Consider the following 26,577-nt stretch of genomic DNA (forward strand, 5'->3'; position numbering starts at 1 on the left):
ATATCCGCGTATAGATTTACCAGTAGTTATAAGATTGGTTAGAAAAGTCAGTTTATGAAATGGCTAAAGGAATAATTGCCATGAACAGTAGAGTAGGTCCCTTTTTTTTTGTTGTTACTATATTTAGCCTAATCAATGTGAGAAGAGCTTAGTGGTGTTAAAGCAAACTAATAAGTAAAACTTATATAATTCTAGTTTTTATTCTTTATGTTGCCCTGTTAAAATCCTGCTTTGACTTCATGATTACGTCAAGAGTATGATCTTCATAGACCTAACATAAAAAGTATAAAGATTGAGTCTTGTTCTTTTTTTACTCTACCCTACTCTTTCCATCAGGTAGACTCCATAGGAAAGTAATCCTTCATTTTCCCCATTATAACTTTGTGGCATGTTGTGGCAACTGTAGTTTGCAAGTGTGTGGCTTTAAATTCACATCAGGTTCCCATCTAAGGGAAATCTATTTGGAGAGTGTAGGTGAGTTATTTTGGCCATCCATTTTCAACTTCAGTGGTCAGGAGAGTGCTTTTAATTTGGGTCCCTAGTAAAGAAAGATAAGTAAGGCAACTGTAGTGGCATGGGGGAAGGCCAAATTTGACAAGTAAGAAAAGGCATTCATTATATGCATGCACCTTCTTTTTGGTGCAGACCTGATTTAATTGGTGAGAAACTCCTGGTGCAAAAACCCCCTCCATTAATGCAGATAAGCACTACTCCTTTGTGACTTACATTCTTAATGACCTCCTAGGGCCATACAGCTTATGTAAGTCCAAGGCAGGACTTGAACTTGTATTCCTGACTTCCAACGCAAGCCCTCTGGTCTACTGACCATGCTGCCTCTCACCCTCTACATTAGGTGTAGCTACACAGGAATTAGGGGAGTATCCTGGGTTTCCTCCAGAGATCTTTCTGCTTTTATGCTATAGCTTAGTGAAAAATGAAGCTCCTCAGTTAAAAATGAAGTATTTAGATGAGTCAGTCACATATTTTGATCTAAACAAAGTACTGGTATGATAGATTCATAGCTAGGTATTCTATCATTTCTTTTTTTGTCTGCAAATTTTTCAGTGTTGTCTAGACAAGTTCAGTAAAAACGGGCAGCTCTTTTTGAACTGAAAAACATGCTTGAAGTGTTTTATAAACAGTTTTCACTACCCTATTTTCAGCAAAATTCAAGAATCATAGATGTGGAGTTAAAAATAGATCAGATTACGTTCAACTTCCTTATTTTACAGAGGACAAAACTGAGGGAGGCTCACAGGAGGGAATGACCCATCCAAGGTCATATGTTAACACAAAACAAGCCAGGATAAGCCCAAGTACTATGGTTAAAATCCAGCCCTCTTTCCACTTTATCAGACTGCTTCTAAGGCTGTCAAATGACAAAAGCCTCAGAAAAGAGGCTAAATGTAAGACTTGAGTTCATTACATGGTATTGCATCACTTTGAAGTCTTGCATAAACAGTCAGAGACAGTTGCTAATGCAGCATTAGTCTCACTGTAACACACCCCCAGTATTCTATTATCGCTTTAGTTATTTATGAAATAGACCAAAGGTAAGTAACTTCATTTTAAGACACTAGTTGCAGTATTCCCTAGGTTTCTGCCACACCAAATACTGCCATTTTTCTCAAAGAGAAAGCATTAAAATTGTAACATCTCATGTAAGATACAGTTGTAACACTGGGAAATGCTGTTTTACCACGTTGCACCATCAGAGGTGCAAAAATGGACTTTTTCTTGCATTGTAAATGAGCAAAGACACTTAGCAATAAGTCAGTTCTATGTAAGGTCCAGTATTAGCTTATTATTTCAAATAGGATGTGCTTATCATTGGAAAAGTAAGAGGCAGGTGGTCTGCAAACCAGAACAAACTTTTAATATCATTCCAAGAACACTAAAGTTAAAAAACAGTTATAGGTCACTTTTTTATTATTAGAACAAAAGGGAGGTTGAATCTAAGAAGACTTGGACCTCATCACCACACAGAATTCAGCTTAATAAAGTTTTAAATGGCCAGTAACTTTGTCAATTAAATCTGCTGGTCCTGGCCCAATTCCTAGGACAGTCCGAGAGCCTGGTTCTATCTGAGTACGCCCAGCATCTTGGATTAAGCTCACAGTCAGTCCTAGTACTTTGGCATGAGTAAGCAATTCAGCCAGAGACTCTTCATCAGGAGCTTTGACCACCACTTTGGGCTGACCACAGTATTCCCACTGTTTCAGAAGCTCTGGATTTCTCCTTTGTACTTGTTTGTAGGCAGAAACGGCAGCATGAGAACACTGAGCTGCCACTTTTCCTTTCCCCATCTTCAAGTCATTTCGGACGACAATTATCAACTTGAACTCCCCATTTTCTCCCAAGATGCTGGCTTCAGCCTCAGCCTCTGGGCTTTTCTTATTCACTGGGTTTGAACCACTTACTGAGGGGGTCCTGGAGGTCACCCCAAATCGGACTCGGAGGCCCCAGCCCAAACATATGCCACAAGCAACTCCAGCAGCCAGGCTGAGTGTGCCAGGGTGAGACAAGTAATCCATGATTACAGACTTAAAATATCTAAAGGGAAAGAAATAATAACAGTTAACTACTTCAGCAACAAATACTGTGATGAAATATTTTAGATAAACCTATTGATATAATTTCTAACATACTTCTAAGTTTATATCTAAGAACATGCAAAAAAAAATTAGGCAAGTTTGTTTTGAGTGCATCTGCCCAAAATTTTTCCTCAGGCCCTAAAGTAGACAAGGTGGAACTATTTAGGTAATTAATTTAGACAACCTTGTGTTCTTGGACCCAAAAGAAACACTTTTTAATTGTCTTCCCACTTTTAGTGCTGGGATAAGACAAAAGGACTAGATATTTCATCAAAATGCTTCCAGGATATAAAAGTGCTCTCTGTACTTTCAAGAGGTAATTTCACCACTGTGTTAGGATGCTGTGACACACTGGTGTCACTACTGCATTTTAGCTTATCACCATGTCCTGACTATACGTACCCAGTCTTTGCTTAAGACAGATACGAGAGGAAAAAAAAAACCTTTCCCAAACCAAAAATACAAAAATCTTCCAATGCCCTTAAAGGCAATGCTTTGACTCAGAGGCTGGGTTACTCCAACATTCCAGAGGATTTTGGAAATGAAGATCATCTAATCTACCTTCTTTGTTTTATAGAAGAGGAAACACAAGGAAGGACAGTATAATTCCACTTACTCAGGGTCACTGCTAGTTACCTAATAAGAGACAGAACCAGAATTTGATCCTACATCTGACTCCACATCCAAGGTTCTTTCCACTATCACACCTTCCACTGTCAGGCAAGCTAAAAGCAATACCTTATTATAGTAGGAGGTCCAGAATAATTTAAAAGCCACCTAGCTGTCCTTCAACTCCCTCTCATTGTCTTTGAACCTCAACTCTTGGTTATTCTTCACAAACCTCTAGTACTATTGCCCCCACATCAGAACCATTAGTACTATCTCCTTGCATCTAAACAGTTCTCTCAGTAGTTGACATTCAAACTTTCAAATTCCTATGGCTACCTTCACCTCACCAGACTGTAAGAATCCTTCAACTTTGATTACACATTACCTCAATATATGTCATAGGATTTAAGAGTTGAAAGGTATCTTATGTCATCAGATCCAACCTTTATATATTCCAGATGAAGCTCTTTTTTTTCTCTATTAAACATTTTCATATTAGTGATGTTGTAAGGAAGAATTAGAACCAATAGGAGGAACCACTAGAAAGAGGAAATAAAATTCAACAGAAGAAAAAAAAATAGCAAATAGTGTGCTTCGATCTGCATTCAAACTCCATAGTTCTTTCTTTGGATGTGGATAGCATTTCCCTCATGAGGCCTTTGGAGATGTCTCAGATCCTTGTATTGCTGGGAAAGGTTAAGTCTATCAATATTAGTCATCGCACAATGTGGCTGTTACTGTGTACAGTGTTCACTTGGTTCTGCTCATTTCACTCAGCATCAGACCATACAAGTCTTTCCAGGTTTTTCTGAAGTCGGCCTGTTCATCATTTCTTATAACACAATAGTATTCCATTACTTTCATATACCACAACTTACTCAGCCATTCCCCAATTGATGGGCATCCTCTGAATTTCCAATTCTTTGCCACCAGAAAAAGAGCTGCTATGAATATTTTTGTACATGTGGGTCCTCCCATTTGTATGATCTCTTTGGGATACTGCCCTAGAAGTGCTATTGCTGGGTCAAAGGGTATGCACATTTTTATAGCCCTTTGGGCATAGTTCCAAATTGCTCTCCAAAATGGCTGGATCATTTCACAACTCCACCAACAATGCATTAGTGTTCCAATTTTCCCACATCTTCTCCAACATTTATCATTTTCTTGTTTTGTCATCTTGGCCAATCTGATAGGTGTGATGTGGTACCTGAGAGTTGTTTTGATTTGCATTTCTCTATCAATAGTGATTTAGAACATTTTTTTCATATGACTAGAGATGGCTTTAATTTCTCAGATGAAGCTTAAAAAGCCATCTAGACACCCCACTTCTACCCATCCCCCTCTTCAAATCTGTTTCAATCTACTACCTATGCACCTAGCAGTATAGTGGATAGAGTACTGGACCTGGAGTCAGGAAGACCTGCCTCAGACATCTATTAGCTATGTGACCTCAGGTAAGTCACTTAACCTCTGCCTCGATTTCCCCATGACTAAAATAAGGATAATAGTAGGGGATAATAATCTTTGGGTTGCTGTGAACATTAAATGAAACAATATCTGTAAAGTGTTTTGCAAACCTTAACATATAAATGCTAGCTAATATCATCATCCCTTCATTCACAAGCAGCTTCCTCCTATAGGGACAGTTATACCATAGTCATCCTATTATGCACCTATCACTACAATATATCAAATGTAATACCTACATGTATATCTACGAATTAGCCTAAGATTCCTAAACCTACACATCCAAAGCTGAACTCTTTCTTGCCCCAAACCCTCTCCTCTTCCTCACTTCCTTATTATTGTTGAGTGCCTCACCATCCTCCCAGTCACCAAGAAGAATCTAAATGCCATCCTTGACTCTCAATGTTGCCACCACCTCCCCCTCCATCCAATCATTTGACAAATCTTATTGTTTCAAGCTCTGTAACATCTCTTGCATAAGCCCTCTTTTGTCCTCTGACATTACCACCAACTGGAGTAAGCCCTCATCACCTCATATTTGGACTACTGAAACAGACTGTTCTCCCTACCTTAAGCCTGTTCTCCCATTCCAGTCCATTCTCCACTTAGCCATCAAAATGATTTTCCTGAAGTGCAGATCTGACCATGTCACCCCCAACTCAAAGTCCAGTGGCTCCCTACTAACCACCAATTATAAATCCTCTCATCGACTTTCAAAGCCCTTCATAACCTCTGCCCTTTCTTACATGTTACTCCTCCCCTACCTACTCTGTGCCAGTGGCACTGGCTTCCTTGATGTTCTTGGTACAAGCCACTGTTATCTCCCAACTCTGCATTTTCACTGATGATTGTGCTCCAGGTTTGGAACTCTTTGATGATTCATTTCTGCCTCCTGATTTTCTTCAAGTTTCAGTTCATGTCCCACTTCCTGCAAGAAACTTTTCTCAGTTGTCCTGAATCTTAGTGTCTTCCCTCTGAGATTATCTACAATTTATCCTATGTTTTTTGTTCGTTTGTATGTTTTGTTTGCACATAGTTGTTTGCATGTTTTCTCCCTCATCAGACTGTGTTTCTTAATGGCAGGAACTGGTTTTTTTGTGTTCTTTGTATCCCCAGAATTTAGCAGTGTCTGGCATTTATATAAATGCTTGTTATCTTGGAATCCTCCTTTGGATTCCCTTCATTTTATAATATCTTAATTCTGCGTAGGATGATACAAAGTGCGTTGGTCTAACATTATTCAATTCCATAAGCACTCACTAAGCACCTACTACAAATAAACAAATAAAGAGACATATATACAAATTAAGGGAGAGAGAGAGTGGGGGCTAACAAGCAGGGGGATAAGCAGAGAAAGAACTGATGGAATCTGAACGCAGGTCAAAGCATACTATTTTCAGTTTCTTTGGGTTTTTTTCATGGATTTGTTTCCTTCTGTTCTGTTTCTTCTTTCACAACATGACTAATGTAGAAATATGTTCAACATGATTACACATGGATAATCTATATCATATGACTTAGGGAGGAGGAAGAGGAAGAAAAATTTGGAATTCGAAATCTTATCTAAAAAATGAAGGTTGAAAACTATCTTTATATGTAATTGGGAAAAATAAAATACTATTTACATTTTTAAAAAAAGAAGGGGGATCAGGAAAGATTTCCTGTAGGAAGTAGCTAGAGATTCTAGAAGGAGCAAAGGGAGTACATTTTAGGCATGATGCACAGCCCATAGAAAGGCATAGAACTGGAAGATGGAATGCAACATCTGGGGAACAAGTAGGCCACTTTAGCTGGAATAGAGTGGAGATAATGTAAAATAAATATAAAAAGGAAGACTGTTTTTTAAGAGAAGGCTGAGGAGTTTATATTTTAACCTTAAGACAACAGGAAGCCAAAGAAGATTCTTGAGAAGGGTAGTATCCTGTTCAGACCTGTGCTTTAGGAAAATTACTTTGATGGCTGTGTGGATGAGGACTGGAGAGGGGAGACTAGAAGTCAGTAAGTCAATATGCATCTAGTAAGAGTCTACTACTGTGCCAAGCAGCAGGGAGATACAAAAGGAGGGAAAAGACAGTTCCTGCCCCCTTGAAGTTCACAATCTAATAGGGGAGACAACAAGCAAACAATTATATACAAACAAAATATATACAGGATAAATAGGAAATAATTAACAGGGGCAAGGCATTAGAATTAAGAAGAGTTGGGAAAGGCTTCCTATAGAAAATGGGATTTTTGCTGAGTATTGAAGAAAGCCAGGGAAGCCAGAAGGATGAGATGAGGAAGCAAAACATTCCAGGCTTGACGGACAATCAGAGAAAATGCCCAGAACTGAGAGGTGGAGTGTCTTGTTCATGGAATAGCAAGGAGGCCAGTATCACTAGATAGAAAAGTATGTGATGGGGAATAAAGTATAATATTACAAAGGTAGGGGATGGAGGAGGGAGGATAAGGTCATGAAGATCTTTGAACACTAAACAGATCATTTTGTCTGAACACTCCATAGGGAGCCACTAGAGTTTACTGAGTAGTGAAATGGTCAGATCTATATTTTAGGAAAATCACTTTAGTGGATGAATGGGGGCTGGACTGGAGAAGGGAAAGAATTGAGGCAGGTAGCCCCACCAGCAGGCTATTGCAATAGAGCACAAAGTGAAGTGACAGAGGGAAAATACAAGAGGGCCCAAGACAGAGCTCTGAAGGCCACCTATGGTTAGACAGCATACTCTGGACAAGGATTCAGCATAGGAGATTGAGGCAAGATCTGATAAGCAGGAGGACTAGTAAAAAGTGGTGTCCCACAAACCTACAGAGAACAGAGTATCAAAGAGGGTGATCAATAGCATCAAAAGCTGCAGAGAGACTGAAAAGAATGATTGAGAAAAGGCCACTGGATTTGGCAATTCAGAGACCACTGGTAATTCTGGAGAGAGCAATTTCAGTAGAGTGATGAGGTTGGAAGCCAGTTTAAAAGGGGTTAAGGAGAGAATGAGAAGAGAAGAAGTCAAGTCACCTATTGTGAATGGCCTTTTCAGGGAGTTCAGCCACAAAGAGCAGAAGAAATATAGAATGACAATGGGGTAGAAAGGATCATGCAAAGGTATGATGAGGAGGAAAACATGAGTATGTTTGTAGACAGTAGAGAAGGAGCCAATAGAGAGGGTGCGACTGATGATAAATAATAGAATAGAGATGACAGGGGAGATGTTGGAGATGGCTTGTGCAGGTAGAGGGGTTTGCCTTGGTAAGGAGTAAAGCCACCTCTTTGTGAAACAGGGGTGAAGAGAAGCAGATAGTGGCAGAAGTCATCTGAGTGATATGAGATGAAGAACAGGGTAGAAGGAGCTCATTGTAAATAGTCTCAATTTTTTTCTGTACAATATGAGGCAAGACTCTCATCTAAGAAGCTGGTGGGAAGAGGAACCACAGGAGATTTGAGGAAGGATAGAAAGGTTTGGAAGAACTGCTGTGGAGAATGGGACAGTGAGTTGATAAGGGAAGTGTGAAAGGATTGTGTAGCAGCAGTGAAGGTCTCACTGAAGCTGTATAACATAAATTTGTAATGGAACCAGTCAGAACGGTTGTTAATTTTCTCCACCTTCATTCAGTAGCACAAGTATGAGAGCAAAAGTCGCAGATGGCGGGAGTTATCCAAGGCTAAGGCTAGGCAGGGTACAACTGGTGGTATGATAAGGGGGACAGGGACTCAAGAGAAGAGGAAGTAGAGTTAAAGTGGTTCATCAGAGAGTCAAGATGGGGAAAAGAAGAGAGTTCAGAGGTAATGGCCAGGGAAAGAACTGAGGGGTCCCAGTGTGGATGAATGTGAAGGTGATACATTTCTGGGTGATGGTAAGATCAAGGGTATACATACATAAAACCACCTTTATGTGTAGCTGAGGAGGGGTGGAGGAGTAAGTCATAGGAAATGAGTAGGTTGACGAACTGAGTGGTTTGGGTGAGAGTAAATACGTATTGGGAGTCAATATGTACTGGGAAACACTTCTCTGGGTGAGAGGTGATCCTCAGGGCCTTAATTAGAATGATGGGTATGTAACTGGAAAAAAAAAAGGGATGGATTTGAGAATATTGAGGAGATGGAATCAACAAGACAGCAACAGACTGGATCTGAGGGAGAGAGGAGTTGAGGAAAACTTCAAGGTTATAAACTTGGGTAACAGGATTTGCTAGGATAGGTTGGGTGAACTTGGGGAGGTGGGTTTAGGGGGAAGATAATGAATCTCACCTTGGAAATGATGAATTTCAGATGTGTACCCAGGTGGATTTGTCTAATAGGCAGCTAGTGATTTAGGAATGGAGAGCTCAAGAGAGATTATCTCATTTAATCTTCATTACCACTCTGTGATGGAGGCAGGAAGGTACTACTGTGTGGATGTATAAACTGATGCTCAAAAGGTTGGAATGTTTTGCCTATGCTTTGGGCAGAACTAATTGCCCAGAAGTAATTAGAACCCAGATCCTTTTAAGTCCTTGCCCAGTTGTCTTTCTTTTTCTTTTTTTATTACATTTGCAAAACGTGTATAATTTTATTTACTCAGTTTTCATATTCTAGATCCTTGAGGGATAAAGCATCACTTGGATCCTGTGTCCAATGGCCTTGGCAGGAAGACTGCTTCCAAACTTGGCTCAAACCATTCCATTATTTCCATGAGCCTAAGTAACTTTTCCCCAGATCACTCTTGTTCTATTGGGTTTCCCACCAGGAATCATTGTGTTGCTTTTTTGTTTTGTATATATAAGCACATCTCTTGCCTAAACAGAATTCAATTTCATCCCAAGCACAGCCCCTTTCAGTTTTCAGAACAGCTGTATGTTCCCTCTGGTTTCATAGGACTCACTTGTGGCCAAGCAAAAATGGCCTTAGACCACAGCCTTCCAGACATTTTGCTGTTCTAGAAGTCCTGTTTCCAACAAGCCTTCCAGGCTCCAAGACAGAGGAAAAAGGAAGAGCCCAGTTGTTCTTCACACAGAATTTCAGAATTAGAAGAGAATCTTTATATTCAGAAACGTAATCAGTTGTTTATGTACAGTCACACCAGTAACTCATTACAGCAAAGATAAAGATCAAAATCAACATTAAACCAGAAGAATAAAGTAAGAGATATAGTATGACATTTGAGGCAATACTAACAAACTATTTAAGTAAGCTGTTGATGTTCAAGAAAAAGAAATGGGTACAAGAAAAAAGAATAACAGACAGTTACCATTTCCTGAGGAAGTCCAACAAGGAGACCAAAAGAACCTAGAAATAAGCAGTTAACACTGGATTCTCCTTGTCAGCTTTGCCACTTACTATTTGTGATCTCTTCCTACCTTTCCTATCTTCTTATACCTTCTCCTCACCTCCACCTACTCTGTGAGCCAGTGACACTGGCCTCCTTTCTATTCCAGGGAAAAGACACTCCATATCTGCCAACTCTGCATTTTCACTGGCTATCCTTCCTGCCTGGAACTCTCTCCCTCCTTACCCCTACTTCCTAGCTTCCTTCAAATCTCAGCTGACGTCCCTCCTTCTACAAGAAGGCTTTCCTAATCCTCCTCAATCTCAGTACCTTCCCTCCACAACTACTCCCAATTTATCCTGTACAGAGCTAAATGGGTATAAAGTTGTTTGTGTGCTGTCTCCCCAGTTAGACTGTGAGCCCTTTGAGAGAAACAACTGTTTTGGGGCTTTTTCTGGGGGTGGTGGTGCACGGGAGGGTGGTTTGTCTTTCTTTGTTTCCCAAGCACTTAGCACAGTACCTGGCACTTAATGAATGCTAGCTGACTGAATGACCTTGGGCAAACTGCTTAAGCTCAGTGGGCCTCATTTTCCTTACATGTAAAATGAGGGGGTTAGACAAGATTACCTCTAAGGTCTCTTCTAGCTCTAAACTTATGATTCTATTCTGTACTGTTACCCAAAATGGAAAAATACATAAAGGAAGCCTTCTAATATACTGGGTAGATCTTCTATGGCATATCTATAGGGGAATATGCACACATACAAAAAATACATAGAATGACGTGAGAAATGAGCTGTGATTTGTAACCATGAAAGGAATGTCACTATCACTGAGTTTCTCTGGGTTCTCATCACACTGCTCTGTCATAGCTTTCTTGCTACCCATAGTGTTGTGGACAAGGGTAAAGCATAAGAAGATTCAAAGTATAAGAAGTATTGAAGTTGTAAAGAGCTTTAAATGCCAAAAAAGAAGTTTACAGTTGATCCTGGAAGCAACAGAGAGCCACTGGAGTTTATTAACTGAGGGCAAGGGGAAGGGGTTACATGATCAGATCTGCACTTAAGGAAAATCACTTTGGCAACTATATGGAAAGTACACTTGAGTGAGAAGAGACTTCAGGTAGAGACCAATTAGGAGGCTATTTCAATAGCTAAGGCAAGAGGTGATCATGGCTTGAACTAGGTGATATCTAGGTTAAGTGGAGAGAAGAGAATGTACACATGATATGTTATGGCAAAAAGATAAGATTCAGAACCTGACTGGGAACTTTGAAGTGAGTGAGAGTGTAGAGCTGAGAATGAGAGAAAAGTTATGAGCTTGGGGACTGGAAGGATGGTGGTAGCTCTAACATCAGGAAGCTCTAACACTGGAATACGAGAAGTTTTGGAGAAAGGATAATGAATTTTGTTCTGGCCACGTTGAGTTTGAGATAACTAGGGGCCTTCCAGTTGGACAAGTCTAATAGGTAGTTGGTGATGAGGGCCTAGAACTCAGAAGAAAGGATAGGAATAGATACAGATCTGGGAATCATCCAGCACAGAGATGATGACAGAATGCATGCACGCTGATGAAATCAGCAAAGGAGATAGTAGAGAGGAAAAAAAGGGTCCAAGATACAGCCTGTGAGAGATCACCATAATTAATAAGTGTAACATAGATAAAATTCCAGCAAAGAAGACTGAGAAGTATCAGCAGGAGAACCAAGAGAAAGCAGGGTCACAAAAACCCAGAGAATGGTCAACAATTTCAAATGCTGCAGAGGCAGTAAGGAAGATGAAGATTTAGAAAAGATCACCAGATTGGGCAATCAGGAGGAGAGAGGAATTTTACTTGAACGATGAAGTCAGAAGCCAAATTGTGGAGAGTTTATAAGATGGTGATAGGACAGGAAATGGAGGCACAAAGTGTAGATAGTTTTTTCAACAAAGCTGAGAAGGGAAAGAGAGACAGGATAACAGCTAGTAGCTATCGTAGTATCTAATAAGAGTCTCTTTTTAAGGATAGAGGAGACATGGGTAGCTATCGTAGTATCTAATAAGAGTAGCCAGTAGATAGAAAAAGATTCAGATTTAAGATTAGAAAAAATGAGGATGATAGTGGGGGTCCCCCACTGCTGGTGAAGATGCTTGGGGGTGGGACAAAGTTGTATGTAGGAGATGGCTTCTGTTCCAAAGCCCAACTCTTCAGGGACTGTAATGAACAGATAATGAGGATGACTGAAGACAAAGGAAGAAAACAACTTGTAGCAAATGACACCAACTTTTTAGGTGAAGTCTAAGGCCAAGGTCCTCAGCTGAGAAGATGGGGAGAGGGGCTGCTGTAGGAGGCTTACGGAGAAACAGGTTTAGAGTGGCTAGTTCAGTGAGTGGGATACAGAATTTACATGTACATAGAAGTACCCTAGGGCAGAAACTGGGGTAGAGAAGAAGACTGTGAATCAAGAACTACTCAAGGAAGGCACAAGACCTGGAGATTGTAAAATAAGAAGCCACCAAGGGTCTGGAGTAGGTGATGAAATTGGACAAATTGAACCACAAAGGAAAAGTTGTCAAATGATGATGACAGAAAGTCAGAAAGTGGCAACGGAGAATAGGGAATTTCAATTTCTAGATCAGGACCAGATAATCAGTAGCTGAAGGAAGGTATAACCAGTTCTGTAAAGGTTAACCAGGGATGCACTGTCATCTATAGAGAGCCAGTTCTTATTGAGCACCAGAAGAGGGAACAAGCAAGACAGGAAAAAATTCTAAAATGAAAGGATATTTACTGATCTTAAAGTGGAAGTTCCAGAAGGCACCGTGGAAAGGGATGAGCAGATCTGGAGCAGGGCATTAAGGGAATCAATAAGGTTGTGGTGGATGGGAATGAAAGAGTGGACACCTGGCTTTGGACAGGGAGGTTTGTTCTTTAATTCAGTATTACTGGGATGGGGAGAATGAGCTAATTATTGGTTATGAGTCTAGGAAGAGTGTTCGTAAATAACGAAGGCAGGTGATTAGAAGGTTCAAGGCTGTCTCTCAAGCCCTCATCTGTTCCTAGCATACAGCAGGCACTTAAATCTGTGTAAGTATTGTGGTGACCTGAAAGATGCCACACCAGTTACAGGGGAAACAAACTTAGTTTACAATCTAATAAAGAAGATACAATTCATACCCATATAAGCATGGTAAAAGTAAAAAAAAAAAGACAGAGAAAAGGAGGGTACAGGGAAAGGGGAAATGGTGATAAGGTACTCTATGAAAAACTGATAGGAAGTAATCCCTTCCAGTGGGGATGATGCTATGAAAAAGGTAAGACATCAGGGAATGAAGGTAGAGTGGATGCAGTTCACTTCTGGTGTATGAAACAGTTCTTGAATATAGAGATTTCAGTATGAGAGTGAGCAACGGTTCATATAGTACAGTCTGGCTGGAATGTTGAGCTTGTGAAGGAGTAATATGAAGTTACACTGGGGCCAGATTATGAAAGAATTTAAATGCCAAACTAAGAAATTTGTATTTTCTCATATATATGATAAAATTAAGAGAAGAGGATTTTAGACATTTTAAATCTGACATCTGGTGGGGAATGTGGATGAAGATGACGTCCAGCACATAGCTGGTGATGTAATTGTGGAGTTCAGGGAAGAAACTGGAGCTAGACATATAAATTTGGAAATCACGTACACAGAGGTGATAAAGGGCTTGGACTGGATCATGAAGACCAATAGTGTGTGAAAGGATAGGATCTTGAGAGACTAAGGAAGGATCACAGTAGAAAGAAGGAAGGAAAACAGGAAAGAAATTGTGTAACAGGAGCCAAGATATTTTCTTAAGACTCACCATAATGAGGGGGTGGTTGACAGTATAAAATGGTGAAGAAATCGTAAGGGATGAAGACAAAGAAAAGGCTACTGGATTTGAAAATCCAGAAGACACTGATGACCTCTGAAGGAAAAGTTTCAGTAAAGCAGTGAAGTCAGAAAACATATTGTGCCAAGGAGAACAGGTAGTAAGGGAGTAGATGCAGAGCCTGTTTCTGGAAGTTTGGCAGGAATACAGAAAAAAAAGACACAAGGCTAGTGTAACGGAAAAGGAACAGAGGAGAAGACTGAAAACGAGGAAAGGAGGAGATGATGGTGGATCTGAAGACAAACCACAGGCAAGAGGAACGGCCTCATTTTCATTGACTGGAACGGACTGGAAAACCAACTGCATCATGGGACTCATAAACCATTCCAATCCAACATTCTTGCGATGTAGATGTGGGCCTCCATGGAGCCTCTGCAGATTATGAGCACTTAGTGAGTTGTGGGGGGGCTCAGGGAGAGCCAGCATATCTGATTGAGCAGAAAGGTTTGGATGAGCCGCTCTGCGGGGCCAACCCCAACTGCCCACTCCAGCATCCCTGACGCGTGACCCTCCCAGGACCGGGAGAGCCCGGGCACCTTCCAGGGCAGCTCCCCTCCCAGTGGGGAAGCTCGCGGCGCGGCCCCTTCTTCCCCTCGGGGCCTGAAGGGCCTTAGCTCCAGCGCCCGCGGAGGAGGCTGGGCGCGTCCCGCCCGTCTACCTCAGGCCCCCATCCCAGGCCTGGGCTGAGACGGAGGAAAGCCCCGGCTGGGGTGGGCGCTCCCGAGGGCCGCTCCACCTCCGACACCTGCCTTTCCTCCCTACCTGAAGTTTCCTTCACGTCAGCTCTGCCGCCACGTTCTTCCTCCCGCGCGGGCTATCTCTTCCGGGTTACGACAGCCAGTTCCGGGGACCGAGGCTACTGGCTTGGAGGGATAAATCATCCCAGCCCTCGCTTCCCTGCTGTGCTGGGTTTCCGGAACTGCCCTAAGATCTCGCGAGAATCATTATACAGGTGGTTGGGAGGAGTCAGAGGAAGCTGGGTGGGGCGAGCCAGAGATGAGCGAGGGCTCTTCCTTTTGGCTCGTTTAGAAAACGTGAAAACTCTTCTTTTTGGCTTTTAAATCTTTTCACTGTTTGGCCCTAGCCTATCTTTGCAGCCTCATTATACATCACTTTTCTCGGTACCCCGTACCCCGTCTCCACGCCTTTGCACCAGCCGTTCCTCATGCCTGGAATGCCCTCCTTCACCTTCCCTTCTCAGAATTCCCAACTTGCTTCGAGACATAACTCGAGTACCACCTTCTAACCAGCATAACCTTTCTGATCCCCAGGACGGATAACTTCCCTCACTAACTACCTTCCATCGACCATCAACAAGCATTTAACCTGTCAGGGACCAGTTAATAAGCAAGGTTCTGAGGGGCAATTGATAAACATTTATTAAGCACCCTACAACATGCCAGGCACAGTGCTAAGCGCTGGATACAAATACTACGAATCCCTACTAGCTAAGAGTTTGCATTCTAAAAGGAGAGACAACAGGATTAGGTTGTAAACTCTGAGGGCAGAGATTATTTTTGCCTTTCATTGCATCTCCAGCCTGCTAAGCACAGCGCCTGGCACATAATAGGTGCTTTTTGAGTCGTTTTCAGTCTTTACCGACTCTGAGATTCCGTTTTTGCGTTTTCTTGGCTAGAGGTTGCCATTTCTTTCTCCAGCTTGTTTTGCAGATGAGGAAACTGAGGCAAACAGGGTTAAGTGACTAGCCCAGGATTACAGCGTTTGTGGCTGGATTTGAACTCGGGAAGATGTGTCTTCCTGTCTCCAGGCCTGGCACTCTACCGTATTAGGTGCTTAATAAATGCTAATTAACTTAGCTCAATATCTAGATATATAAATGACTCAGTAGATAAAGCACTGAACCCGCAGTCAGAAGACCTAAGTTCAAGTCATTCCTCTGATACTATCTATGTGACAGGCAACTCAACTTAACCTTCATTGGTCTACTTCCTCATCTGAAGAAACGGATAGTAATAAGTCCATGTCAAAGTTGTGGGGATCCACTTAGATAATGTATGTAAAGCCCTTTGCCAACCTTAAAAGTGCTATAAGCTTATTATTAGAGAAGCTATAAGCTTATTATTAGAGAATAAATATAAAAATAATAAACACAAAGCAATTTGAGAGGGAATTTGCTAGTTGTTAAGGGGAAATATATTTATTTAAACATTTATTTTGTATTTATCCTGTATATACTTATATATGCACATGTCATCTCCTCTATATATGGCAAATTTCTTGAAAGCAGATATTGCTTTCATTTTTTGTTTTATTTTGTTTTTGAATCCCCAGTGCCCAGCGTGGTGTCTGGCACACAGGTGCTTAATGAATACTTGTTATTTGACTCATTGATTGAAGAAGGGACTGAAAGGGAAAAGGGACTGATAAAAAGGCTATAACAGGGAGGGGAGGGGGGAAGGCAGGAGGAAAGGCCAGACTGGGAGGAATGATGGGGAAATTAGGAAAACAGAAGAAGGGAAAAGTGAAAAGAGAAAGAGGAGAAAGAAGCTAGCTTTCAAAAGTGAAGGGAAGGGAGAAGAGAAGGAAGAGGAAAGAGAGAAGGGGAGAGGAAAGAGAATGGGTGGAAAGGAGAGAAGGGGAGGGTGAAAAAGAGGGGTGGGAAAGAGAAGAAAAGAGAAGGGGAACACACAAAGAGAAGGGGTGGGGAAGAGAGAAAAGGGGTGGGGAGAGAAAAGAGAAGGTATGAAAAGGAGAGAAGGGAAGCTGAACAAGAGAAGAGAAGGAGGGAAGAGGAGGTAAGAGAAAAGGGGAGTGGGAAGAGAAAATGGGTGGGAAGAGAAGAGGAGAGAGGGAAAACGGGGTGAGAGAGAGGGGGAGAGAGAAGAGGAATGGACAAAGAGAAGGGGAAGAGGGAAAAGAGGAGTGGGAAGACAAGAGAATGAGGTAAGAGAGAAAGGAGTGAGAAGAAAAAAGGGGACAAGGAAAGAAGGAGTGAAAAGGCGAGAAAGGGAAGATGGAAGAGAAAAGGAATGGGAAGAGGAATAGGAAGAGAGAAGGGGGGAGGAGGAAAAAGAAGGAAGAGCGAAGAGAGGAGGGGAAAAGCAGGAGGAAAGGAAGAGTAAAAGCTAAAATGAAGAGGGGGAAAGTGAGAGAAAGGAAAATGAGAGACAGGGACAGGTGATTGGAGAAGTGAGAGAAGAGTGTGAAGGGAAAGGTTAGGGGGCAGAGAGGAAGGAGAGGGAAAGGGGGTGAAGGTCACGATTGGATGGGGAGGCAGGACAGGAGATGGGAGTTGAGGGAGCAAGGAGTAGAAAAGGAGAAGACGGTGGAAGGAGCAGATGATGGAGGTGAAGTAGAGGGAGAATGTAGAAATGCGTCATCTCGGGGAAGGGTGGCACAGAAAAGAAGAGGAGGAAGGAAGACAGAAGGGCAGGGAGAGAAGTGAAGGGACACTGAAGACAGGCAGGAGATGGCCAAGAGTAGAGAGAGAAGCGGGCAGAATGACGTACGCCTCGCCTGGGGCGAGGGGAGGAGCCGAGGACGGAGGAAGGCAGGGAAGTGGACCGGAAATGAGGGGGGGAAGTTCCGGTTGGCCCGAGCCGATCTGCGGATGTGAGAGTCGGTCAGGATCCTCTCGCGGAGCCGGAGCTGGAGCCGGAGCCAGAGCCGGAACCGGGGCAGGGACTGCCGCCGGGTATGTAGATCAGGGAGCGAGTGTGGGGGCCGGGGGCCGGGAGCCGGCGGCCGCCCTGCCGGGAGCTCCCTCAGTCTGCGCCGTCCTCGGGCTGCGGCTGCCGGGGCTCCCGGTTTCTCCCCGCTGCTCAGCCGCCGCCGCGGGGCCCCCGGGCCAGCCAAGCGGAGCGGCTCCCGGTGCGGTGGGGAGAGAGGGAGGGACGTCGCGGGACGCCCGGAACACAGCCCCGGTTGCCGCCCCCCTTGCCCAGAGCAGGGAAGGCACCGACCGGCCTGGGCCCCAAGCAGGAGCCGGCTCAGCTTTCCGAAATCGCTCCCTGCTCGGCCTCTGGGGCTCCTGTTTCAGCGCCGGGCCGGCGGGCAGTTGCCAGCTCCCCCGCGGTCATCGTGGCTGCTTCGGGTTCAGCGGCCAAGAGTCCCGACTTCATCCTCCCTCCCCGAACCACTTTGTCCCTCTATCTCCCCTCTCCCCTCTTCTGTTCCTCCCCTCCTGTTTCTGTGTCTTTGGCTCTCTGTGTCTGTCATTGTGTCCCTCTCCCTTCTCTCCGTCTCTCTCTCTCTCTCCTCTTTCTCATCTGCTCTCTCCTCTCACCTCTCCCTCTCCCTCTCCTCTTCTGTCCTCTTAAGCTGGATTTGAGGGCAAAAGGGGATTGTGGTCCAAAAAAAGCACCTGTTGGGATACTCTTCTTGGTCCCCAAATCTCAAGAGGCTGGACAGAGGCAGAAAAACCTTTTCTCATTGCTTGCTGGCTTATGGATGACCTTCCCTTACCCCAAACCGAACTGTACCCAGTTTTTTTCTTTTCCTTTCTGAATTCTCACAGACGCCTCCCAATCAGTGTCTTTGCCACTTTCTACCCTCTATCCATCTAAGCAACCAAATCACTCAGCCCTTGTTAAGAACCTTTCTAGGAAATTCAGTGATTTTGACTTTTCAGTTCATAACAGTAATTTTGAGATAGGTTTTACAGTTAAATTACTTACAGTCCGGGAAAGAGAAGTTGGGTAGACTTTTTTTGTGGTATAGTAATAGAGTGCGTATTTTGGCCAACCCTGATGACTTGAGCAACTGAATATAGGTGGAGGTGTATGCTAATTGTTATACCTATATTATTAGCCATAGTTTACATTTCCTAGTCAGGGGGATGTTTTCTTTAAATTTTTGAAAGGATGAGACACCCATTTGTATGTAAACAGTTTGTATAGATAATGGATGTCACCTTATCTAGAGTTATATAAATGGATGTACTTGTTAGCAGAAAATTACATATATTTGGATTTTTAGCCCCAATTCCACTAACAAAACAGATTTACATTACATAACAGATTACATTGCTTTGTCAGTTTGGGAAAGAGAGCTCAGACATTCATTTTCAGTAGTGTCATAAATAGAGAATTGGATCTTTTGGCCACAACCAAATGGCTTTAGGTACTGAATGTAAGAGGAGATATATGCTAATTATTATACCTGCCATTAGGGACAAATTATATTATTGTACACATTTTGTGTTACCTAATCAGGGTAATGTTTTCCTTAAATTTTGGAAGGATGAGACACCCAGCTGGATGGTACAGTGGACTGTCCCTTGACTAGAGTTAAATATGTGTACTTGTTAGCTGATGATTACCTATATTTGGGTTTTTAGCCTTAATTTCATTAACAGAACAGATTTCCTTCTTCTGGAGGATTGTAGTATATTTGAATACCATCATACAAATCAGGAAACTGAGGTGCAAAGAAGTAAGATGACTTCCTTACTTCATAAGTAAGATGACATGTGGGTAGTAAATAGCAGTGCTTTGAACTGTTTGAACTCAGGCCCTCTTTTTCCATATCCAGTGTCTTTCTACCATGCCACACTACTAATAAGTTTCATTTATTGGTTGTGTGTATTGATTTTTGTTTGTTCAACCAACCCACTTGGGAACTTTTTCTGAGACTTCCCATTTTCCTGCCATGGAGCTGTAATACTGCTCTTAAAGGGCAGCCAGTTGGTGCAGTGGATTCAGCACCAGTCTTGCAGTCTGGAGGATCCAAGTTCAAATGTGGCCCCAAACACTTACAAACTGTGTGACCCTGGGCAAGTCACTTAACCCTGTCTGCCTCTGTTCCTCATCTGTAAAGTGATCTGGAGAAGGAAATGGCAAACCACTCCAGTGTCTTTGCCAAGAAAACCCCAAATGGGGTCACAAAGAGTCGGACGTGACTGAAACAACAAAACAGTGAACAACGTTACTCTTCAGGATAGCCACTAGAGTAGTACTTAATATTAAACCTTTTATGATCACCATGGGTCCCTGATTACCCCTCTATTATAGGAGAATATTCCCACACTGTTGAGAAGAACATAAAAATGCTTTTTTGCTGTTAAAGAATGATCCATTTTTCTGTTTAAACTGTCAACAGAACTAATGCTAACTTGCTGAAAGATTTTGTCAGGTCTTATTATGAAGGATACTGCTGTGGTAGTACAGAATATTGATACCTTGGCTTATTTAGGGAGAGCCTGTGTCTTGTTGACGGTGTGTTCGTTTGTTCCATCTGTAAATAAAGCACTTTTCTGAGATGACCTTTACCTTATTTTGAGTACACATTTTAGTGCCAGACAATAGAATTTGAATGTAATGATGTTTAGAGCAAGTCATTTTAGTTTATACTTACTAAACTGGAAAATGAGTGTAGCTTTGCTTCCATTCTTCTATGACTTAAAATGTAATTGCCAATTTGATTATTTTTCCACAGTTGTAATTTTTATGGTTCTAAGGATCTAAGTATAGGAGAAGTTAACACTTAAAGTGATTGTGTGTAGTTAAGCAGAAGTTTTGTAGTAGTCAGAACACCTCATAGAAATAGCTACATACATGCGAGGCTCACTGAAACCAGCTGGTTCATCATAGGGGTAGAATCATATTAGACCTGGTAGGGGCTTAAAATATCATATAATCTAACCCCTTTTTTATATATAAGGCCAAAGGAAGTGAAGAGAGAACTGACAACCACAGAACTGCCCAGCATCAGCCAAAAATGGAAGAGGCTGATCTTGGAACCCAACTCTCCTGACCGAGTACAGACTATTCAATGTTCTTTTCACTCTGCCACAGTTGTTATCAGAGGGGTTTATGTGTTGTTGATATGGTCTACATAGTATATGTGAAAATGGTTTCTTTTGAACAGAAAGAAACACAAATAAGAAGGACAGCTTTGAAAGTTACCTGTTGAATTCATTTTATACTTAAAAGGAAAAAGCAGGCTGTATATAATAGAGTTTGTGTTTTCATGCACAGTCTCATTTTATTTGATGTCTGTTAAGCTTAAACTCAAGAAAAGAAAAGAAAATGTTCTCAGTTTACTTTTCTGTTTTGAATTGATTGCATTAAGAATAAAGTCAAGTAACTGCCAGGAAAAGACACCCAAACAGTGATGTAGGTTTGCCTCTGATTGGGTTGGACAAAGAAAAAAATGAGGGATTTCAGTACAGTAATTCTGAGTTAATGCTTCACTCCTAGGGGATACCAAGGAATCTTAATAAACTCACTAAACATTTGAGGAGGAGGATCATAGATCTAGCACTATAAGGCAGCCTAAAGATCATCTACTCTAATACCTGAGAAAGATGCTATATGAATTTCTTGGTAGTTCCTTTGAAAAATTTTTTTAAACCTGACTTAATTTGCTGTGTTTAGCACAGTGAACACTATATTTTGTTAAGTTACCTTAGCTATGTACTTTGCTATTTCAAGTAAACACTGTAGCAAATTATGAGAGCCTCATGGTTTACATAGGCATATGGTTTAGTCTCATGATTGAACGTCTAAAAAACTATTCTTTCGAATCTTTCCTCTTACCTAGAGGTAATCATCTCAGATTGTAATTCATCTCTAGCATTCAGCACTATTAAGTAAGTGCACTCTGAATCAGCATTTGTTAAGTGTATTTTGTGTGTCCTAGGTATAAAAAGAAAGTTAAAACAATATATTCCCTGCCTGCAAGGAGTTAACATTCTAATGATGGATACAACATGCAAATAACTGTGAATACGTGATTACGTATCGTGCAAATGCAAGGTGTTGCTTCGTTCTTCAGAGAGGATCAGTGATATCACAGAGGGATATCTTGACATATGGGTGAATTGGATTTAAGGGAGGTAGAGTTGCACAAAGCCATCAGCCTCATTCTTTCTTCCAGAGCCATCAAAGTCCAGTGGCAAGAGAAGAGTCAGGGTGACTGACAGTGGCCTGGGATACAGTGGATGACTTTGGGCTTCCTTGTCTGACCAGGCTCTAAGCACTCCACAGTGCCTGCTTCAGTCGCCTTCATGGCCGTTGGAACAGATCATTCTCATTCACCCAGTCCACTGGGGGAAGTCTTCACATGCTTAGGGTAGACACCCCCTAACTCACTGATGGGTTTGAGGTCTCTCTGTTACCCTCAACCTGAGTTAGCTTGTCTGCTGAGATGGTTTACCAGGCTGTGGGCTCTGCGAGTGCTGCAGCTTCTTGGAGCCACTGGTGAGAGTTGAGTGCTAGGAAGACACCAAAGGTGGTTGAGCAGTCCTGAAAAGGGTTCAGCAAGCCTTATACAGAGGTGCTAGTCCTCCTTGAACACCCATACACCCCAGTACAAATGGAAGATAATCTTAGAGGGCAGGCACTAGCAGTGTGAAAGGGAGTGCCAAGGAAGTGAAAGAACATGGAAAGCCTTGAATGCCAGAGTAAGGATTTTTCACTTTTATACTATGTAGGGGGGGATTCATTGAATATTTTTGAACAGGGAAGTAGCATGATCATATATGTGCATTAGGCAGATAACTTTTTTCCTTTTTAATTGTTAATACATGTATTTAAAATTATTGATATAATTTGTTTTGACACAACATACACTTTCCTGCAAACACACCAGCCTACAAAGTATATTTCTCAATAACAGTTAAGCAAAACTGCTTAATAATATGTCATTTTACACTCATAGTTTATCAGTTGTTAATTTAAACCTTGGTAGTATAATACATTTCTAATGACCCATTGTATTTGACCAAATTTTTGTTGGCTTTCAAACTTTGACTTTATTTTTACATCGTTGTAGTCATTCTCTTTGTTGTTCTTTTAGCAGTTCACTTCATACAAATCTTCCCATGTTTCTTTGAATTCTTCACATTTATCTGTAATATAGTATAGTAATATTCAATTACATTCATAAATTACAGGGTATTCATGCATTCCATAACTATCGGACACATATTTTGTTTAGGAAGATTACTTTGTCAGCAATGAAGGCTAGATTGAAGAAGGGAGAGCCTGGAAGTAAGAAGACCAGTTTGGAGGGTATTGCAAGAGTCTAGCTAAGAGCTGACGGAAGCCCAAACCAGGATGGTAAAGGTAAAAAGATGGGAGAAAAAGGACCCGTGAGAAAGTTATTGTGTTACTGATATTGGAGAAATGCAAATGAAAGTAAATTTGAGGCTCTTTCTACCCATCACATTAGCAAAAGTGACAAAAAAGGAAAATGACAAATGTTGATAGGGCTTTGGGAAAACTCACACATTAATGCACTGGAAATTGATTCTAGTACTCTCACCCCTGAGGTCTCACTTTCTGATTGTCTGGTTCCTTCCAGAACCTCCAATTTAGGGAGGAGGCCCAGGCCAAAGATGTCTTTATCTCTCTTTGGGCTATACTACCAACTCATCACCACCAGTGTTTCCCTGCCGTACTGTTGTGCCTACTCCCCCTCTCCCCACCTTTTCATTTCCTTTTGTGTGTTGTCTTCTGTTAGGATGTAAGCTCCTTTGAGGGCAGGCACCAGCTTTCTTTTCTTTTTTTTTTAATTTTTTTATTTTAGGCAATTGGGATTAAGTGACTTACCTAGCGTCACACAGCTAGTTAAGTGTCAAGTGTTTGGTTTGAGGTCGAATTTGAACTCAGGTCTTCCTCACTTCAGAGCTGGTGCTCTATCCACTGCGCCACCTAGCTGCCCCACCAGCTTTCTTTTTTACTTTTATCTGTATCTCTGTTACTTAGCACAGTGTTGAAGTCATTAAGGAAACTGGAAGTGTTCAGGAGGTTGGCATAGACTAGAATAAGGGGAGAAGGAACTTGAGACATGAACTTCAAAGGAGAGAATTAGTGATAGAATTAGGGGTAGAGCAGTGGCCTCAAAATTGTAGTTAAGAATCAAGGAATAGGCTGTTTGACGCCTAGTGAAAGCTTTGTAAATAAACATCCATTGTTGTGCATACTTTTGTGGCTAGTTTATGGTTTATGTGGCTTTTTATTTAGTTATTCCATCATCAAGCTTCTGAATGTAGCACCTGAGAACACAGAAATGTAAGGTAAAATCTCTGACCTCAAGAAGTTTATGATATATTTGGGGAAACAAGTCATAGTAGTCTTTAATCTTTGAATTGGATACACAAGTTCTGTTTTTAAACTTCTTTCTCTTCACTTTAAATTTTTAATTAATTCTTTTTGTTGCTATATTACATTTATTTCCTACAAAGTCTTTTCTGTCTGTGCCCAAAGGCCAACTGTCATAACAAAAGATTTCAAAATAAAGAGGAAAAAGATTTCAGCAGAAACATACATTGTCTTGGTCTGACAACATATGCAACATTCCAGCCTGGGGCCTGAGGGGGGGTCCCACTTTCCCCCTCCTCCCCCCCCGTCCCCAAGTAAAGAGTTGATTCCCACTTTTTTGGTCAAAATGTTTTAAGATTGTATTTTATTTTAACCTTTTAGAATAAATCCTAGGTCCGCTACTCACTACATGTGTGATCTTACAGAACTCAGTTATCTCTCTAGGACTCAGTTTATTCATTTGTAAATGAGAAGGTTAGACTCAGATCTCTGAGTTCCTTCACACTCTAAATCCTATTAACTTGGAAATATTTATGTATATGTTTGGTAACCATATTGGTGTAAAACTTTTTGTTCCAAAACAACTGAAAAGGTATGTCATTTTAGGTACAGAGTTGATTGTTTCCTGAAAGCAAAGGTGCAAACCAAAACAACATAGGAAAAGCTATGCACAGTTGCCAGGAATAGATTTTATTTAAGCTAAGTTATTTAAATAATTTTATGAAGAGGACATCGGAGGTCTGTGATCCTATGGACGTCTTTTTCCTAACTTTTGTTGAGGGACTTTGTACTTTTGAAATTCAAACATTTCTTGAAACTTTGTACTTTTAGAATATAGGCTTGACATTTTATTCACAGACTTGCAGAGAAACAGTAAAACTGATTACGTATCTCAGAAGGTTTGATAGGGGATGGAAGCTAGATTGCAGGAGGCTGAGGAATGTGAGTGAATGAAGAGGAAGTATAATTGGCTAGCAAAGACTATTCTTTCTTGAATTTTGGCACTGAGTCTATTCTTTCTTAGATTGTAGCTGGTAAAGGAAGAGAAAAGAGGACCAGAACTTAAAGGGGTGGCTGGGTGCTGGAGACGTTTTTTAAAGAATAGGCTGAGAGACCTGAGCATGTTTGTAGGCAGAGAGATAAAAGAGTGAGAGAGAAGAGGTTGAAGATAAGAGGGAATAGGAATCATCTATGGAAAGCTTCATAAACCTTAAACCCTTATATAAATTTGAGTTGTTATTGTTATGCCTGTTTTCCTTGATCTATCCATTGTTGTTAGTTTATACTAAGATAAAGTTACTCATAGAACCTGATTTAAGCATTTCTTTGGTACTTAATGTCATTCTGCAGCACTGCACTGACCACCACTGAGTGGTAATTTTCTTTAATCTCCATAAAGAGTTCATATAAGGGGGAAGCTAGGGGGCGCAGTGAATAGAGCACTAGCCTTGAAGTCAGAAGGACCTAAGTTCAAATTCAGTCTCAGACCAAACACTTGAAACTTACTAGCTGTGTGACCCTGGGCAAGTCACTTAACCCCAATTGCAAAAAAAAAAAAAAGAGTTCACATAAGTGTCTTTGCGATTCCCCTAAAGTTTGAACCCCCAAGGACTGTTGTGATATATTGATGAAATTTGGCTAGAAGTTTATATGAACACATAATCTCAAACAAAAAAAGAAAGCATTTATTAAACCCCTCCTCTGTGCCAGGCACTAGGGATGCAAAGACAAAATGAAAATAATCCTTGCCTTCAAAAAAGTTATATTCTTTCAAGGGAAGCTACATGTATACATGTAAGTATGTACAAGACAATATAATTTTAAGAGAAATACTAGCAGCTGGAGGAATCAGGAAAGGCTTCATATAGCAAGTGGCACTTAAACAGAGTTTTGAACTGGGACCTAAATGATTTAAGAGGTATGGGTTAGGAAGAGGAACTCGATATTGAAACAAAATTTTTAAAAGGGAGTGAATAGGAGTTAAAATGTCTTATTTATAAAAATACTTAAGAATTATTAAAAGAAGTTCAAACATGTCAGGCAGTTGGAATACAAGATGAACTAGATAATAATGTTGGCACTTAAAAAAAAAACGTGTTTAGCCATCTACCAATTGTTTTGCAAGCGAGTTAAACTAACATTTCCTCCCCCAGTTTCCACTCTATACTATGCCCATTACTATGGAGGGGCAAACTGAAGGATCTTACCATGCTGTGCTTTAAGTTATAGGTTATTTGTTATGTATATCTGATGTTTCCCTTGCCAGATTTTAAGCTCAAAGGTCAAGATTGTATCTTCTGTATTCCCTGAAACACTGTGCATAATGCACTCAGCAGATGTTTGTTGAATGAATGATACAGAGACAAGTGTATTTAAATAAATACATAAATAAATTTTCCGATACTCAGGTTAAGGAGTGGAGAACACATAGCTAGATAGATCATTACAAACATGGATAATAATAGCTTATAATTCGTAGAATCATAAAATTTAAGAGTAAGAAGGGGAGGTTAGATATAGATCATCTAGCGTAAGTTCTCCATTAACAAAAAATTGTCTCTTTGTTGGTGTGTGTTTTGTAGTTTTGTTTATTTTCCTATAATCATGATTTGGCAGCTGGGTGACAGTGAATAAAACACCAGTCCTGGAGTCAGGAAGTCTTGAATTCAAACCTGGCCTCAGACACTTCCTAGCTGTGTGACACTGGGCAAGTCCCTTAACCCTGTTTGCCTCAGTTTCTTCATCTGTAAAATGAGCTGGAGAAGGAACT

The 26,577-nt window shown here is 41.2% G+C and overlaps 2 protein-coding genes and 1 pseudogene across 3 annotated transcripts in view; 1 reads left to right on the forward strand and 2 right to left on the reverse strand.

Annotated features, from left to right (window-relative positions):
* Positions 1 to 1,855: 1,855 nt before the first annotated feature.
* On the reverse strand, positions 1,856 to 14,680 carry PTRH2 (peptidyl-tRNA hydrolase 2). Of its 2 annotated transcripts, none has more exons than XM_020991970.2 (2): positions 14,563 to 14,680; positions 1,856 to 2,553 (listed from the first exon to the last, which is right to left on the reverse strand). In XM_020991970.2, the coding sequence occupies exon 2, from the start codon at positions 2,532 to 2,534 to the stop codon at positions 1,995 to 1,997; it is 540 nt and encodes a 179-aa protein (XP_020847629.1). In that variant the 5' UTR covers positions 2,535 to 2,553; positions 14,563 to 14,680; the 3' UTR covers positions 1,856 to 1,994. The 2 variants fall into 2 exon arrangements, with proteins under 2 accessions (XP_020847629.1, XP_078012228.1); XM_078156102.1 differs by lacking the exon at positions 14,563 to 14,680 and adding an exon at positions 14,046 to 14,181.
* On the reverse strand, positions 7,406 to 11,923 carry LOC110212114 (large ribosomal subunit protein eL33 pseudogene; annotated as a pseudogene).
* Positions 14,681 to 17,329: 2,649 nt separating the features above from the next.
* VMP1 (vacuole membrane protein 1) overlaps positions 17,330 to 26,577 on the forward strand; it is a 138,919-nt gene continuing 129,671 nt past the window's right edge. Inside the window, exon 1 of the mRNA XM_020991832.2 lies at positions 17,330 to 17,455. The gene's annotated coding sequence lies outside the window, so the exon portion shown is untranslated. The remainder of the gene's footprint in view (positions 17,456 to 26,577) is intronic.

This window comes from Phascolarctos cinereus, unplaced genomic scaffold, assembly GCF_003287225.1.
Source record: "Phascolarctos cinereus isolate Bilbo 61053 unplaced genomic scaffold, phaCin_HiC Scaffold_5;HRSCAF=322, whole genome shotgun sequence".
Lineage (NCBI taxonomy): Eukaryota > Metazoa > Chordata > Mammalia > Diprotodontia > Phascolarctidae > Phascolarctos > Phascolarctos cinereus.

Coding starts and splice junctions, on each gene's coding strand:
- PTRH2 (XM_020991970.2), bottom strand. CDS start 2,534: ATGGATTACTTGTCTCACCCTGGCACACTCAGCCTGGCTGCTGGAGTT.